Here is a 15,714-nt window from a genome sequence, read left to right on the forward strand (position 1 = left end):
ATATGGAACTTTATTGGAACTCTCTATTCAGGTTCTCTCTCTTTACATCAATTCTATACTATCTGGATTAAGGTAGCTTTATAATAAATATTGAGATCGTGTAGTGTGGTGTAAGTTCTCCAACTTTGTTCTTTTCTTTCAAAGTTGTTTTGGTTATTCTAGGTCTTTTGCATTTCCATATGAATTTTAAAATCATTTTGTTAATTACTAAAGAAAAGCCTGCTGAGATTTTGATTGGGGTTGTGTGAAATCTATAGATCAATGTAGGCAAGAATTGACATTTTTACAGTATTGAGTCTTCGGACCCATGAACATGGCATATCTTTCAGTGTATGTGTGTCTTCTTAAATTTCAGTAACATATTTTATATTTTCTGTGTACAACTATCCTTAAGTATTTCATATATTTTATGGCATTTTAAATGGTATTTTTAATTTCAATTTCAGATTATCAGTATAATACAAAAACAATTGACTTTTTTATGTTGATTTTTATATACTGTAGTCGTTTTCATTTATTAGTTCTAGTAGCTTTTTGTAGATTGTATAGGATTTTCATCATAGCTCATGTCATCTGCAAATAAAGCCAGTTTTACTTCTTGCTTTCCAATTTGGATGCCTTTTAGTTACTTTTCCTGCCACAGAGCACAGGCTAAAACCTCCAGTACAATGTTGAACAAGTGCAGAAATCCTTGCCTTGTTCCTGATCTTAGGGTAAGAGCACCCAGTTCTTTACTATTAAGGATGTTGTTTATTATAGATGCTTTCTGTCAAGTTGAGGAAGTTTCCTTGTATTCCTAGGAATCGATATTCGATTTTGTCCAGGATTTTGCTGCATCCTTTGAAACAATCATACAGTTTTTCTTAGTTAATATGGTGAACTATATTGTTTTATTTTCCAATTTAATTCAACCTAGCATCCCTGGGATAAGCCCATATTTTGTCATGATGTATTATCTTTTTTAATATATTGTGGAATAAGCATAGTTAGAATTTTGTTAGGAATTTTTGCACCTATATTTATGAGGATATTGGCCTATGGTTTTCTTGTAACATCTTGGGTTTGGATATCAGAGTAATGCTGGCCTTACCAAATGAAATGGAAACTATGTCGTCTTCTTCCATTTTCTGGAGGAGTTTTGCAGAATTGAAATTACCTCTTCCTTTAAAAATATACCATGTTAACACTATTAAAAAGAAAGCTGGAGTGGCTGTGTTACCATAAGATAAACTACACTTTAGAGCAAGAAATGTTACCAGGAAAAAAGAAGGTCATTTATAAAGTGGATCCTTTCATAATGGTAAAGTAATTTTCATAATAAATTTCGTTAAGAATAAATTCATCGAAATAACGGAATAATTCTAAATGTTTACAGAATAGTAGAGCATCAAAATACATGAAACAAAAACTGATAAAAACAGCAAGGAGAACTAGAATAATCCATAATTATAGTCAGAGGTTTCACTACTTTTCTCTTAATAATTAATAGAATAAGTGGACAGAAAATCAGCAAGTATGTTCTAAATTCCCCAGGATATAGATTTGCAATATCAACTAACTTGATGTGATTGAAATTTGCAGAACATTTTACCTAGCAACTGCAGAATACACATTAGTTTAAAATGCACACTGAACATTTACCAAGACAGACCATATTCTGAGCCATAGAGAGGTCTCAATAAATTTAAAATGAATCAAATTATTCAAAGTTATGTTATCTGCTCTTAATGGAATTAAATTAGAAATCAATAATGATATCTGGAAAATTCCTCAATATTTAGACTACACAACATATAAATAGTCCATAGGTCAAAGAAAAAAAAATCTATAGGGAAATTACTATTTTGAAATGAAGGAAAATGAAAACATGATATACCAAAATGTGTGGGATGCAGGTAACACAGTACTTCGGGGAACATATACCTCCAAACGCCTATATTACAAAAGAAAAAATGTCGCAAATCAAAGATCTGTTTTCAAGTTAAGAAACTATAAAATTAACAAAACTTAAAAATTTGTTTAAAGCATAAGAAAGGAAATAATAAACATAAGAGCAGAAATCAATGACATTGCCTCAGTTCTTCACTTTACAGGAAAGTGCACGGGTCAGGACTCATTGTATATCCTTTTCCTGTTCGCCTTCGTAGATGGGCTCTTCATCTCTTTCTAGGCCAGAATATGAGAGGTTTGTGTGTCTCACAACTTCTGGATTATCTAAGTAACCTGTTTTGTTTCAGCTCTCTCAGCTTTTTGTCTAAAATAGCAGTTGTTTATTGAGATTCCTATGCCAATAGAGTGAACAAAAAAGAAACAGAAAACTGTAAAACTCAAGCTAAATTGACAACCCTTTAACAGATGTGTGGTATATGATTTTGTGAGGAAAGAGATCCTAACTGAACACTGTGTGTTTGTATTACAGGTAGCATACTATTTTTGTAAATGCTATATTGTATCGTTTATTACCACCAGGCTGTAACATGTACTGATTAACAGCCAAAAGGCTCTTAATTTGTATTGATTAAAAGCCAATAATAGTAACATTAGTTTGTTACAAATAAAAAACAATACAGAAAAATCTATGAAAGCACAAGATGGCTTTGAGATTTGTAAGGTTGATAATAGTCTCCCCAGATGATCAAGAAAAAAAAAAAGACACAAATCACCAATTTCAGGAAGGAGAGGGGAAAGATTTTAGATACTAACGGGACAAAAAGGAATATTGTTAACAGATTTACATCAATAAAGTCAACAACTTAGGATATCTTCAGAACTATTCATGCTTACTCAATAAGGAACACTATTTGTCGAATTTAGGAACGTTAGCTGTTACTATGGGTAAGGCGCCGAGTTCGGGCTTTAGCGATAAGGAAGGGATTTTCATGTCCGAGCAGCTCTCAGTGGGGGGGAAAACAACAAAGTTTAATACCGAACAGTACAGTGTGAGGGAAAACTGAGTCAGGAAAAGCTTCTCTGGGGAGGATTCACCAGGCTGAGACAGGAAAGCCCAGTAAAAAATGTTTATCAGAACAAGAACTGTTGTGCGTGAGCTTGGGCAGGAGTATCTGAGCAGCCCTTTGCGCTCCGCCGACAGCCTAGTTCTCCTAGTCTCAGGGCAGTCCTAGCCCTTTCCCCACTCGCGCTCTCAACCGCCGAGCGACCATGGCCGCCCCAAGGAGTCGCGCGCCTGCGCACTGGAGCGCAGCGCTCGCAGGAGGGGCGAGGACGACGCCGGAAGTGTGACTTCTCCCTCCTTCGCTATTTCCATCCGGGGTCACGTCGGTCTTCCGGGTGTTTCTGACAGGGCTTTCTACGCCGCTTTTTCGGCGACTTGTTGGTCTTCCGCCTCTTGCCACCGCCCCCAACCTCCTACACCTTTGCTGGCCCTGCCTTTTCTCGTAGCGTTCCTCCCTAACCGCTGAGTCCGAGGTTTAAATCGCAATTCGGATCCGGAGCTGGGCCTAGTGGTTCCGCGCGCCACTACGTCCCGAACGCGCGTGGCCGTCGCTTCTCCGGCCTTGGAGCTCCCCGGCGGGCAGTGCGGGTAGGCCCTGCTTAGCCCTTCCCCAAGGACACCTGTGAGTTAGGGGCTTTCGGAGAGGGACGCACCCTGTAGGCCCAGGTCGGGGGCGGGGCGTGGGGAACTTTTTTGAAACTGTACGGTTGTGTTTTGCGTGGGACGTTCCGGCAATCTCTCTTCGATATCCTAGACTTTGGGGCGGCCCCCTAGGCTGCTGTACTTTTTGAAGAATCAGGACTGTTTACTCTTTTCACTCGTGCCCCGCCCTCCAAAAGAGGAAGATTGTCCTGGGACCCCTGCATGGTGTTTCGAAGGGTAGTGAAGAACTAAGGTAAATATCAGGATTCGTAATATAAAATGTAAGACTTAATTAAATGGGCATGACATTGCCTCAGTTCTTCACTGTACAGGAAAGTGCAGAGGTCGGGACTCATTGTATAGCCTTCTTTTCCTGTTCGCCTTCCTATCTGGGCTCTTCATCTCCTTCTAGGCCAGAGTATGAGAGGTTTATGTGTCTCACAACTTCTGAATTATCTAAGTAACCTGTTTTGTTTCAGCTCTCTCAGCTTTTTGTCTAAAATAGCAGTTGTTTATTGAGATTGCTATGCCAATAGAGTGAACAAAAAAGAAACAGAAAACTGTAAAACTCAAGCTAAATTGGCAACCCTTTAACAGATGTGTGGTATATGATTTTGTGAGGAAAGAGATCCTAACTGAACACTGTGTGTTTGTATTACAGGTAACATACTATTTTTGTAAATGCTATATTGTATCGTTTATTACCACCAGGCTGTAACATGTACTGATTAACAGCCAAAAGGCTCTTAATTTGTACTGATTAAAAGCCAATAATAGTAACATTAATTTGTTACTGTGATAGCCCCAATTATGTCTATTCTGGAAATGTGTAACAGATAGGCTCCATGTGAAACAGGCCATTTATCAGTTATTTATAAGAAATGTCCATTTCAAATGATGCGACTAGATTATTTTTCAACCCGTGAGTGGAATCTAATTCTTAATAAAAGGAATGTCCTTTTCAAAAACTGCAGGTGATGAGCCGGCTTTAGGAATTGGACTTTTTTGCATTGTGGAGGTAAGAAGTGAGTTTAGGGGATCAAAGACATTTGAACAAAGTGGACAGATAACTTGATTTAGCCACTAAATCTTTTCTAATAGATAGATTCTGCTTTCCAGGGAATCCTAAGGGAATTATGTAACCTTGAATGTTCTCTAATTCCTTTGAGGAGAGGTCAAGTTTAGGACAGAAATTCCAGGTTGTAAGTTACAGGACCAAGTACTACATCTTTAAGAATTACTTTGTAAACTAATCCATCACAGCTTGTCTCATGTGTGATTATTTACACATAAACCTGTATAATTTCCCATTGGGTCAACCTTAATCAAGAAGTAATCCTTAAGATTCTTCTTAAGGCTAGAACTAATGTAGTGGTTTTCAAACAGTTCAAAATTTGCCTAGATTATTGTTTTTTATAGTCAAGTACAGATTGAGAAATTGATAACTTTCAAGCTAAGAAAAATAGGATAGCACCAATATCTGGATTTTATTTATCATTAAATTTCTTACACCTCCTTCTACAGTTGTGAAGTAGTGTTTTATATAGATCATTCTTTACTTAGTGAAGAAGCCTTTCAGAATATGAAGAAAAAGATTTAAAATTTTATGGTGGTTCTCTTAATTCTGGTGTGGTAATAGTTTTGCTGAAACTTTATATTCTGTTTTAAAAAATGATCCCTTATATTGTTTATGATAGATTATTGTTTTGATGACGTTTTTATCTTCATCGAAATCAGAGCGGAAATATATTAGAAAAAATAAAAGAAAGAGGAATTGAAATTCATGGGCTTTCGGTTTACTTCCTTATCTCTAGATGGTTATGCAGGATACCTCTATTTTGGGGAGCATTGAATGCCATTGGTAAAAATTCTCTAGGAATGATCCTCCTTGCTTTGAGGGCTGGCCAAGTAAGAGCCAGATTTGAAGGCCAAGATTCATAAGGAGGAGAACATGACAGATATTTTGTTTTGAAGGCTCTCCAAAAGCTTCAATGCTTATCTGGGAATTTGGGGTATGTTAAACTTGATAACCTGCCCTAAAGTTAACTTTTGGCTATGGAATCATTCGAAGCTTTTAAGCCTTGGATAATTTGGTCATTAGTTTTGTAGAATATTTTGTAAAGTACTTGACCTATTTTCAGTTTGGATCTGACCATGTAATGGGCAGGAATAAGGTGAGGTCTGGGCTGTTCATTTTGGGTCTTAAAATCTGAATGAATCGTATGAAATAGGAATTGTGTTTTATGGAGTTTTGGATCAGAGAAGCAGAGTAAAGGAGGTCAAGAAAGAGTGTGAACCCAGGCAAAGGGTAGAACAAGGCATTAGTTGCCTGTCTTGAATCTGGCATTCTGTGTTTATTGAGTATACTTTTAATAAAGGACTCTCTGGAATCCTGCTTGGTTCAAGATTATTTTCCATTAGAGCTGACTCTGGGTGGTGAACACACAATGAGATATATAGATGATGTATTACAGAATTGTACATTTGAAACCTATGTAACTTTACTAACCATTGTCACCCCAATAAACTTTAATTAAAAAAAAAGATTATTTTTCATTTCCTCTGAGCAGCAAATGTCAGGAGTACAGTTTAGCAGATATGATAGAATTGCTTTAAAAAAAAAAATCTCCTATAACAAGAGATAAAGGCCTGCTGAAGAAAGTTGACAAACTCTTGTTCTCTGGAACAAAATACCTTGTGTTTGGTCCAAATTAGAGAGTCGGGCACTGAGATGAGATGTGACGGTGGCCTGAGACTCTTGTCCAAAATCTGTTATGAACCCTGGACTGGTGAATCTCACTATCTGTGGCCTGATAGTGAATCTTACAGAACTGGAAAAAAGGAAGAAAGTTTGTATGAGTGATTTATTTCTTTCTTTCCAGATCTTTTTCTTTCCTGTTGTTTCCTGCTCCAGTTTTTGCAGCCATCTGGTCTCAATACCCAGAGGCAACTAACTTTTTAAAATTTTAGCTGCTTAAGTGTTATTTTCCTTTCCTTAAAAAAAAAAAAGTTTATAGCTCATTCTTTGGATTAACATATACTGAAAAATGAGGATTTAGTACCTTTATGTACTCTCTCTCATCATAAATTGTAATGTATTTAAACATGTATAACATACTATAATAATATATGTAACCTTTAAATACAATATGTAGTAAATGAGATATAATAAATATATTACAATTTCTTATTTAAATCAGTATTTTCAATGTCTGTGTTATTTTAGGAACCAAGTAGGTAACTGATTATATGTCTTTTATAGGACCATTTGAGTCATAAATTTTTCTGTAGTTTAGTAATTTATTTTATTATTTAAAAAAATTGTTTATTATTTTCAGTTATAGTTGACATTCAGTGTTACTTTATATTAGTTTCAGGTGTACACCATAGTGGTTAGACATTTATATAATTTATGCAGTGATCCCCTCATTAGCTTGGTATTCACTTGGTACTATACTAGTTGTTGCAACATTTTTTACTATATTCATTTTTACTATATTCTCTATGCTGTACTTTACATTCCCGTGTAATTTCTTTTGTTTTAAACTTGCTATTTTTCTGTTCCTATAATTATTTCTGCTCTGTCAGCAGAACTGCTCTCTGTGGTCACATATATCAGATAATCTACCAGTTAACTTTTTTTTCTCCTTGGATATCTTCTTGAAGTCCTCTATCTTTCTGCTATAATTTAAGCTGTTAACTTCCCTTCACCATCATCCTGGGGAATTTACTTTGTCTCTGCCCTGTGCCAGATCTTCCTTTTCCTAGATCCCAGGTTTTCTTTTTCCTTTGTGATACCTTACATATTTAAAAATGTTCTTTATTTTCCCTTACATTGATAGTATAGCTGGGTATAGAATTATACCTTGCGAGCATTTCCTTCAGAGACTTGAAGGCATTGATTTCATTGTCTTGTGGTTTCTGCTGTTGCTTTTGAGAAGTTCAAAGCTGTTTTGATTACCAGCCCTTTGTTTATAACATTTTCCTCCTCTGATATTTTATAAGCTCCTTTTTTCTGATAGTCTGAAATTCTGAAATTTCACCGTCATATGCCTTGATTTGCCTTATTTTTTTAAAACTGTGCTTTGTACTCATTGGGTCCTTTAAATCTAAGAATTGGTGTTCTTTAGTCCTGGAAATTTTCTTGTTTTATGAATTCTGTAATTTCTTTCTCTGTATTTTCTCTGTTCTTCCTGGAGCTTCTATTATGTTGGATGTTGGACTACATAATTCAATTCTCTTATATTTTCTCTCCTATTGTCCTGCCTCCCTTCCCTCACCTGTTTTTTGATTTTGTTCCTTCTGAGAGATTTCCTCAATGTTTTCTTTTAACTTTCTGCTGGATATTTCTGCTTTCAATTTTGTAACTTCCAAGAGCCCTTTCTGCTTTTCAAACATTCTTGTTTTATATATGCAATGTCGTTTTCATTTGTTAGGGAGTTTTTTTGTTTTTTTGAGTTTTCATTTGTTCTTGGCATTATTTCAGTTTATTCCCAGATATTTTTTTGTTCTGGTGATCCATGATGTCTATTTTAAGTGAATGCTATTAGAAATCTAATTGGAAGCTCTGTGTGCATGGGCGATTCAGTAGTAGGCTTCATGTATTTGCTAGCAGGTTAACTTTTCCTTGGTGGAAAACTGGTACTATGTTATATAAGTTATCAGATCACTATATTATATGGTTTTTTCCCTCAGTTATTCCATAGATGAGTTTTTTAATTGCCTGCTTTGGAAAGGCTGAATGGGGATTCTGTTTTCACTTTGTAGACTTAATAACTTGTTTTCTGTTTGTTACCTTACCCTACTCTTTGTAAATTTATATAGCCTTTTGGGATCAGTCACCGCAAGAGAATAAATACCTAGTCTCTTGCCTAGGTCTGTGAATGGTTTTGATTACTTTGTATACAAGTTTTCCCCATTCTTGTGGGATAAGCTCTCTTTTATTAGAAGTCCTATATATAAGTTATTTAAACTTTGAGGGGAATATCACAATTTTATAAATAGCTATTAGGCAATACAAATTCCTTTCCTTGTTGATCAGATCTATAAGATCTAAATAATGAGAGTCAGGTTGTCATATGATGGCTTATATAAATATATTATATTGGAAATAAATGTAAGAATCTGTAGGGTTTCATTAAACGTCTCTCTTGGGTAGTTTCTTTTTTATTATCAGCATGTGGTGATAACTTGATTTCTAAATGATTTTTTGATATTAGGGTAAGTGTATTAGGGTAAATTCATTAGAAAATTAGAAACTTACATATATTGTATTATCATTTGAATAATACTGTGGTTAATCTAGATTTAAAAATCATTATTACTTTTTTTGTTACCTTTAGTATGACTTAAGAGACTTATTTAAACTTTCAAAAATTACTTTGCAAATGAAATTCATAACTTGGTAACTAATTGTTTTAAATGTCAAATACTGGTTACCAAAGGGTTCATTCAATATCTTTAAGCTATAATAATTTGTCTTCTAAAACTATTCTAGGTGGAAGAATACATGTTCACTTTTAGTGAACAAGAGCATGTTCCCAAACTCAATTTTGGGTCGCCCGCCTTTTACTCCAAACCATCAACAACATAATAATTTCTTCGCACTGTCACCAACTCTTTATTCACACCAGCAGCTTATAGATGCGCAGTTCAACTTTCAGAATGCAGAGTAAGTATGGTGATATTTTGGCCCATATCATATATAAATTTCTCTTTCGAGTCAATGCAAACCATTTTAATATGAAACATTTGAAGTTAGAGAAAATGTCTTTATGTGTTATTTTCTTTTGATCAGTGAAACATTTAGTTTTTCTGAAATTAATTTTTTTGTTTTCAAGGAATCAAATGTTTATTACTGCTATTCTTTGTGTTTGGTAGCTTGTCTAGAGCTGTGTCATTACAGCAGTTGACATATGGAAATGTCAGTCCAATACAGACCTCAACTTCTCCATTATTTCGAGGAAGGAAGTAAGTACTTCTTAATTATTTTAAAAGAAAATTTTGCATTTCTTAGAACTATATAACAATATATCTTAATGTTAAAATTGTATGGACACTATGCCCTAAATTTTCTTTTTTTGGGACCTGTGCAATCAGTCCGGTCACAGAATTTTAAAACTTCTATGTAGTATTTAAAGAATTTTAGGGCTACTTTGTTGATTTGTTCTGCCATTATAAGTTTTAGATGCAATAAAACTATATTTCTTCAGAAAACTACTTTTAATTAAGATTTTTAGTTAAATCAGATGGCTTTCTGTATTTATTTGCTTGGGTTACTATAACAAAGTACAATAGACTGGGTGGCTTAAACCACAGAAATTTATTTTCTCAGCATTCTGGAGACTAGGAGTGCAAGATCAAGGTGTTGACAGGTTTGGTTTATTCTGAGGCCTCCCTCCTTGGCTTGTAGATGGCGGCCTTGTCTCTGTGTCCTCACATGGTCATCCCTCTGGCTGTGTTGTTTTCTGTATTCTAATCTCTTCTCCTAAGGACAGTAGTCATTGGATTAGGGCCCTCTCTAATGACTTGCTCTTTCAAAGAGAAGTCAGGAGCCAGTTAAGTTGAACAAATTTGATTAAAAGAAATTGATGTGTCACAAAGTAATTATAATAGAACGTTAGAGGTGATTATTACAAAAAGATTGGGCAATATTTGAAAGATATTGCTAGTTAAAGCCTATATGAACATTTCATAACTTTTGTGTCCGATTAAAAGAAACACTAGCTAAGAATTATTGATCACTCACTATGTACTAGGCATCATTCTAAGGACTTAACAAATAATGATTTAAGTTTCACAACACTTTGTGAGGTATGTACTATTACCCCTCTTCTGTTGAGAAAGCTGAAGCACACAGAGGTTAAGCAGTTATTCAGGTAGATGTGGAATAGTTGGGTTATGATCCCGTGCGGTCTGGCTCTAGAGCCCATGCTTAGAAGCACTGTGAATTCTTCAAAGTTGTCATGGTGGAAAGCTATATAATGATGCTGAAAATATTAACTTTATTCAGATTTTTACTTTTTGCAAATTGCCTTGATAACCAATTTGTGAATCACAAATGAAAATAATTTCCATTAATTCACAATTACACATAGTTTTACAAAAAACTGAAATTGACGTTCTCAGTAGAAGATATTCAGCATATAAAGCTCTAAATTACTTTTATGTTTAAAAAGTATTAAATATACTCTTATGTTTTTAGCACTATTTATTTTTACCTGTTAGTAGAAGTTTCAGTTGTTTGTGGGTCTGTCAAGGAGAGAGAAATTGGCATAATCTCAAAGGAGTATTGTCAGATGAAACAATGGGGTAATTCAAATGCAGGAGACTAACCCTAATGTGTGTGTGTGTATATACACACATATATATGTAGGTTTTTTCTTTTATGTGCATTACTACTTATTTTTCCTGAAGTGTTTTTCTAAGGCATCTTTTGTGCTGAAAATGAGTATTTTAAGACTCATATAGAGCTCCTGTGGCCTTGCTGAAAGAGTCAGTATTGTCATCGGTTATACTTTTTAATTATTTTCTATTTGTTATTAGGAAATTATATCTTTAATCACTAAGGTTTATTGCTTGTTTTCAGGAGATTAAGCGATGAAAAAAACCTTCCTCTTGATGGTAAACGGCAACGTTTCCATTCACCCCACCAAGAGCCAACTATAGTTAACCACATAGTGCCTTTATCAGGTGAAAGAAGATACTCAATGCCACCATTGTTTCATACACACTATGTACCAGATATAGTCAGATGTGTTCCACCTTTTCGAGAAATACCAATTTTAGAACCTAGAGAAATCACACTGCCTGAGGCCAAAGATAAGGTAATAATAATGTAGATTTTAGTTTTACCTTTTGGGGTGTTAATATAAATAATGCATTATAAGTATCAAAAATATCTAATGTCTTAGATTGAGTAGAACATCTAAATATTTCTGTCTAAATTTGAGTTTTTGATTTTTGTAACTGTTCTTTAATGGTGCATCTTTTATTATCAGGAAATCAGTTATTTTCTGATTCACAAAAGTCTGGAATTAGAGCCCAAAATATTTAATTTTTAAGTTTACAGAACTATGTTGTTACTTATTCTTATTACAGAAAAACAAGTTTTCATATGGATATTGTGCTAAAGTGTTAAAAAACATTTTTTATGGAATATTTGTGTTTAATATGAGGTTTTTGAATGTCAAAAGTAGAGAATCCAGCAGTCACTGAGGAAGTAATACATTCCAAATGATATGATCAAGAAAGGTTTTTTAAAAAACATTATTTATAAAAAATATTTCAACTGAAATGAAGCTGTTTAATAGTTCTTGGAAAAGAACTATCAGCATTGGGGAACAATGAGTTATTTAACACAAATATTAGAAACACATCTCTTCCTTCTCCCCAATATTTAGTGAGACCAAAAAAAGAAAGAAAAATCTAAGGTAATTTAGAAGAGTTCATAATGTAAATATCTGCTGTTTTTGCATTTTTAAAGCTGCTTCACTCTTGAAAAATATGACATTTGTAGGTTAAGGAGAAAGAACCTAAAGAGAGAGTAATGACTTTTGATTAATCTTGGGTTCCTAGCAACCGGCATAGTTCTGGAACATAGTAAGTGTACAGAAAATGTTGGGTCAATAAAGGAACATTTGCTTCATTCCTTAGTTGCGCTACTTTTTATTCTTCTATCATGCTTTTTTTCTTTGAGACAAAATTGTATCATGAAATTCACTCTTTTAAGATTCATTGATTTTTAATATATTCACAAGGTTGTGAAACCATCACCACTATCTAATTCTAGTACATTTTCATCATCCCCAAAAGAAACGTACCCAATAGCAGTCCTTCCCCGTTAGCCTCTGGCAACCACCAATTGATTTTTTTTCTCTCTGTGGATTTGTCTATTCTGGACGTTTCATATAAATGGAACCATACCATATTTGTTCTTGCTTCTCTCACTTAGCATGTCTTCAAGGTTCATCCATGTCATAGCATGTATCAGTTCTTTATCCCTTTTTATAGCTGAATATTTGATTGAATAGATAGACCATATTTTTGTTTATGTACTTCTCAGTTGATGGACTTTTGGGCTATTTCCACATTTAGCTAATTCACATTTTATCAATAATGTTGGTATGAAAATCTGTGTACAGGTTTTTGTGTGAACATGTTTTCATCTCTCTTGGGTATATACCTAGGAGTGAAATTGCTGGGCTATGTGTATAACTGTTTGAGGAATTGTCGATGTATTTTTAAAGTGGCTTACCATTTTATATTCCTACAAGCAGTGGATGAGCATTCCAGTGTCTCCACATTCTTGTCAACACTGTTATTGTCTGTCTTTTTTATTATAGTCATCCTAGTGGGTGTAAAATGGTATCTCATTGGGATTTCGATTGGCATTTCCCTGATGAATAATAATGTTGAGCATTTTTTCATTCGCATGTTGCCATTTGTGTATCTCTGGAGAACCACCTATTCAGATCCTCTGTCCATTTTTTAATTGGATGGTTGTTATTTTTAATTGTTGAGTCGTAAGAGTGCCTCATGTATTCTGAATAGTAGACCCATATCAGATATATGGTTTGCAGATATATTCTCCTATTCTGTGGTTTATCTTTTTATTTTCTTGATGGTGTCCTTTGAAGTCAAGAACTTTTAATTTTGATGAAGGCCAATTTATCTATTCTTCTTTGCTTGCTTGAGCTTTTGGGGTTTATCTGAGAACCCATTGCCTAATCCAAGGTCACAAAGATTAATGCATGTGTGTTATTCTAAGAATTTTATAGTTTTAGCTTTTAGATTTAAGTCTTTAATCCATTTTGAGTTAATTTTTATATATGATATGAAATAAGGATCCAGCTTCATTCTTTTGCTGTTTGTCTAGTTGTCGGAGCACTATTTATTGAAATTTATTATTTATTGAAAAGACTGTCATTCTTACTGTGAAGTAGGCAAAATTAGTGGGAAGAAAGAAAAAGCAACGTAAAATGGGAAAAGACTAACTTGGGATATTTTGGTACCATTTCTCCTCCCACCCCATCCCTTTCTCTTTGCTTTCTCATTTTAAAGAAACTCTTGTAATGCTATAATGTGAAAGCCTGTGGTATAAATGGAATCAGACTAATTTTTTGAATGAATAAACTTTTTACTGTACGTGGAATTTTAATATGTTTGTAGATAGGCCCATTTTTTATAGAATTTGTTATACATAAATATTGAACCTCTATATATTTTTGCATGAATGTATATGTTTGTAATAGTTAACTATTAGAACCAATTAAGTAACTACTAGTTCTATATGTTGAGTCTCAGTAAATGTAATAACATACTCACATTAGCCAGTTAATATCATCAAGTAAAGCATGGTTCCATATCAATAACTTTTTCTTTGCTTAGTAGCATAGAGAAAGGTTCTCCTGAATCTTATGTTTTTGGAATAAGCATTTATCTCAAAGGGATAAAGATATAGTTTGTTGTTAAACCCATTTCTTTAAGTGCTACTCGCTACCTGCCTATTTGTGGGAGAAAGAAGGCGAGCAATTACTCTTGCGTTCATTCTTTAAGTGAACACTTTTTAAGAAAACTAACATTTACTGATATCTCTTTTTTCCTAGGCATTTTGCATATGCTATGTCATTTAGTCTTTTTCAACAATCCCATGACATGGATATTATCCGAATTTTACTGAGGCTCAGAAAGCTAAATAACTTGCTCAAAGTCACAGTTAGTAAGTGACACAACCAAGATTTGACATTTTTCTCTACTAATACAAAACAGGAGGAACTTATGATGCTTAAAATGAAGGATAGGGAGTTAACATTCTTAGAACTGACTCTAATACCAGGTAATCTGTCACAATAATAGCTAGTGTTTATTGAATGTCTTTCTTTGCCAGCGGTGTATTGAGCGGTTTGTGTGGTTTACCTCTGTTTACCTGTGCTATAGCATAAAATGAATGGGAGTTCAGTGTAATGAAAGTGGAGCAGTGGTTTGGGGCATTCCTTGAATTCACAGTAGAATAGAATGTCATTAAATGTTTTTGAGTAGAGGAATAGCACAATCAGATTTGCATTTTGGGGAAGACAGTTCTTGCAGTATAGTGGAGTTTGGTTTGGTATAAGGAGGGACTGGAAGATGGACAATTACCTTGAAGGCTGTTAAATTCATTCAGATGAGAGATACTGAAACTTTCTACTACTATGGCACATAGTAGTAGAAAAGATGTGAGAGACCAGGCATAAAAGGAAAATTGATAGAATGTATGGAATGACTGATTATGGGGGGGAGAGGGACGGGGAGAGACATCAGTGACTCCAATTGATATGATTCTGGACTACTAACAGACACGGAACCTAGATTGTGGGTGTGTGAGCTAATTGAAGAACTAGTCAGGAGCTATTTGGAACTCTGGTAAAATCTATAACATTTGTGCTCTAGAGAAACCTCATGTTCTGCAAATTATACACTAAGAATATAGGGCTACAGGAAAATAGGGCTGGAGCAGAAAACTAGCAACAATAGTAACTAATACCTTGGGAAATACATTGGACAGACCAGGTAGGCAGCTTAGCATGGCTGGATGCTGCTCCAGGATGTTATTAAAAATGTGCAAAGTAGAGTTGAGATGTGTGTGGTGGGCACTGAGGCAAGGCAGTGAAAAGGGGATTCTGAGTAGGGTGCTCAGGTGAGGCTGGGGGTGTGCGTTGTTGGCTGGGAGTCCTGGTTCCAGGTGCTTCCTGTTAGTGGTCTTAGATCTGTAAGGATTCCTGCCTGGGCAGCAGTCAACCGGAGGGCTTTTTTTCCTCCCTCCTGAAGGTTATAATTCTACAAATTTAGCTCCATGTACAGATCAACCCAACTAACACATACTCACATTAGCCAGTTAATATCATCAAGTAAAGCATGGTTCCATATCAATAACTTTTTCTTTGCTTAGTAGATACCATTTTTTTTTACTACTTAGTAGATACCATAGTAATCTGCATTACTATGCAAGATACAAAATTGATACCATTTTCCTATTTACCAATTGTGTATAAGCTAATTGGTATTGCAGAAAAATGTAGCTGAACTGGCAGTATATATTTCAGAAGCAAGGCCAGGGTCAGAGAGATGAATCCTGAAGT

At 34.7% G+C, this 15,714-nt stretch overlaps 1 protein-coding gene across 8 annotated transcripts in view; it reads left to right on the top strand.

Moving 5' to 3' along the window:
* The first annotated feature begins 3,280 nt into the window (after window positions 1-3,280).
* The window catches only part of TENT2 (terminal nucleotidyltransferase 2), a 47,793-nt gene continuing 35,359 nt past the window's right edge, over window positions 3,281-15,714 (top strand). For 2 of the 8 annotated variants that reach the window (XM_033110681.1, XM_033110673.1), the window contains exons 1-4: window positions 3,281-3,848; window positions 9,093-9,266; window positions 9,476-9,565; window positions 11,184-11,421. In XM_033110681.1, coding sequence (XP_032966572.1) covers window positions 9,130-9,266; window positions 9,476-9,565; window positions 11,184-11,421 — 465 coding nt within the window. In that variant the 5' untranslated portion in view covers window positions 3,281-3,848; window positions 9,093-9,129. The remainder of the gene's footprint in view (window positions 3,849-9,092; window positions 9,267-9,475; window positions 9,566-11,183; window positions 11,422-15,714) is intronic. The other 6 variants (XM_033110675.1, XM_033110677.1, XM_033110676.1 and 3 more) reach the window with 6 other exon arrangements.

This window comes from Rhinolophus ferrumequinum, chromosome 7 (assembly GCF_004115265.2).
Source record: "Rhinolophus ferrumequinum isolate MPI-CBG mRhiFer1 chromosome 7, mRhiFer1_v1.p, whole genome shotgun sequence".
NCBI lineage: Eukaryota > Metazoa > Chordata > Mammalia > Chiroptera > Rhinolophidae > Rhinolophus > Rhinolophus ferrumequinum.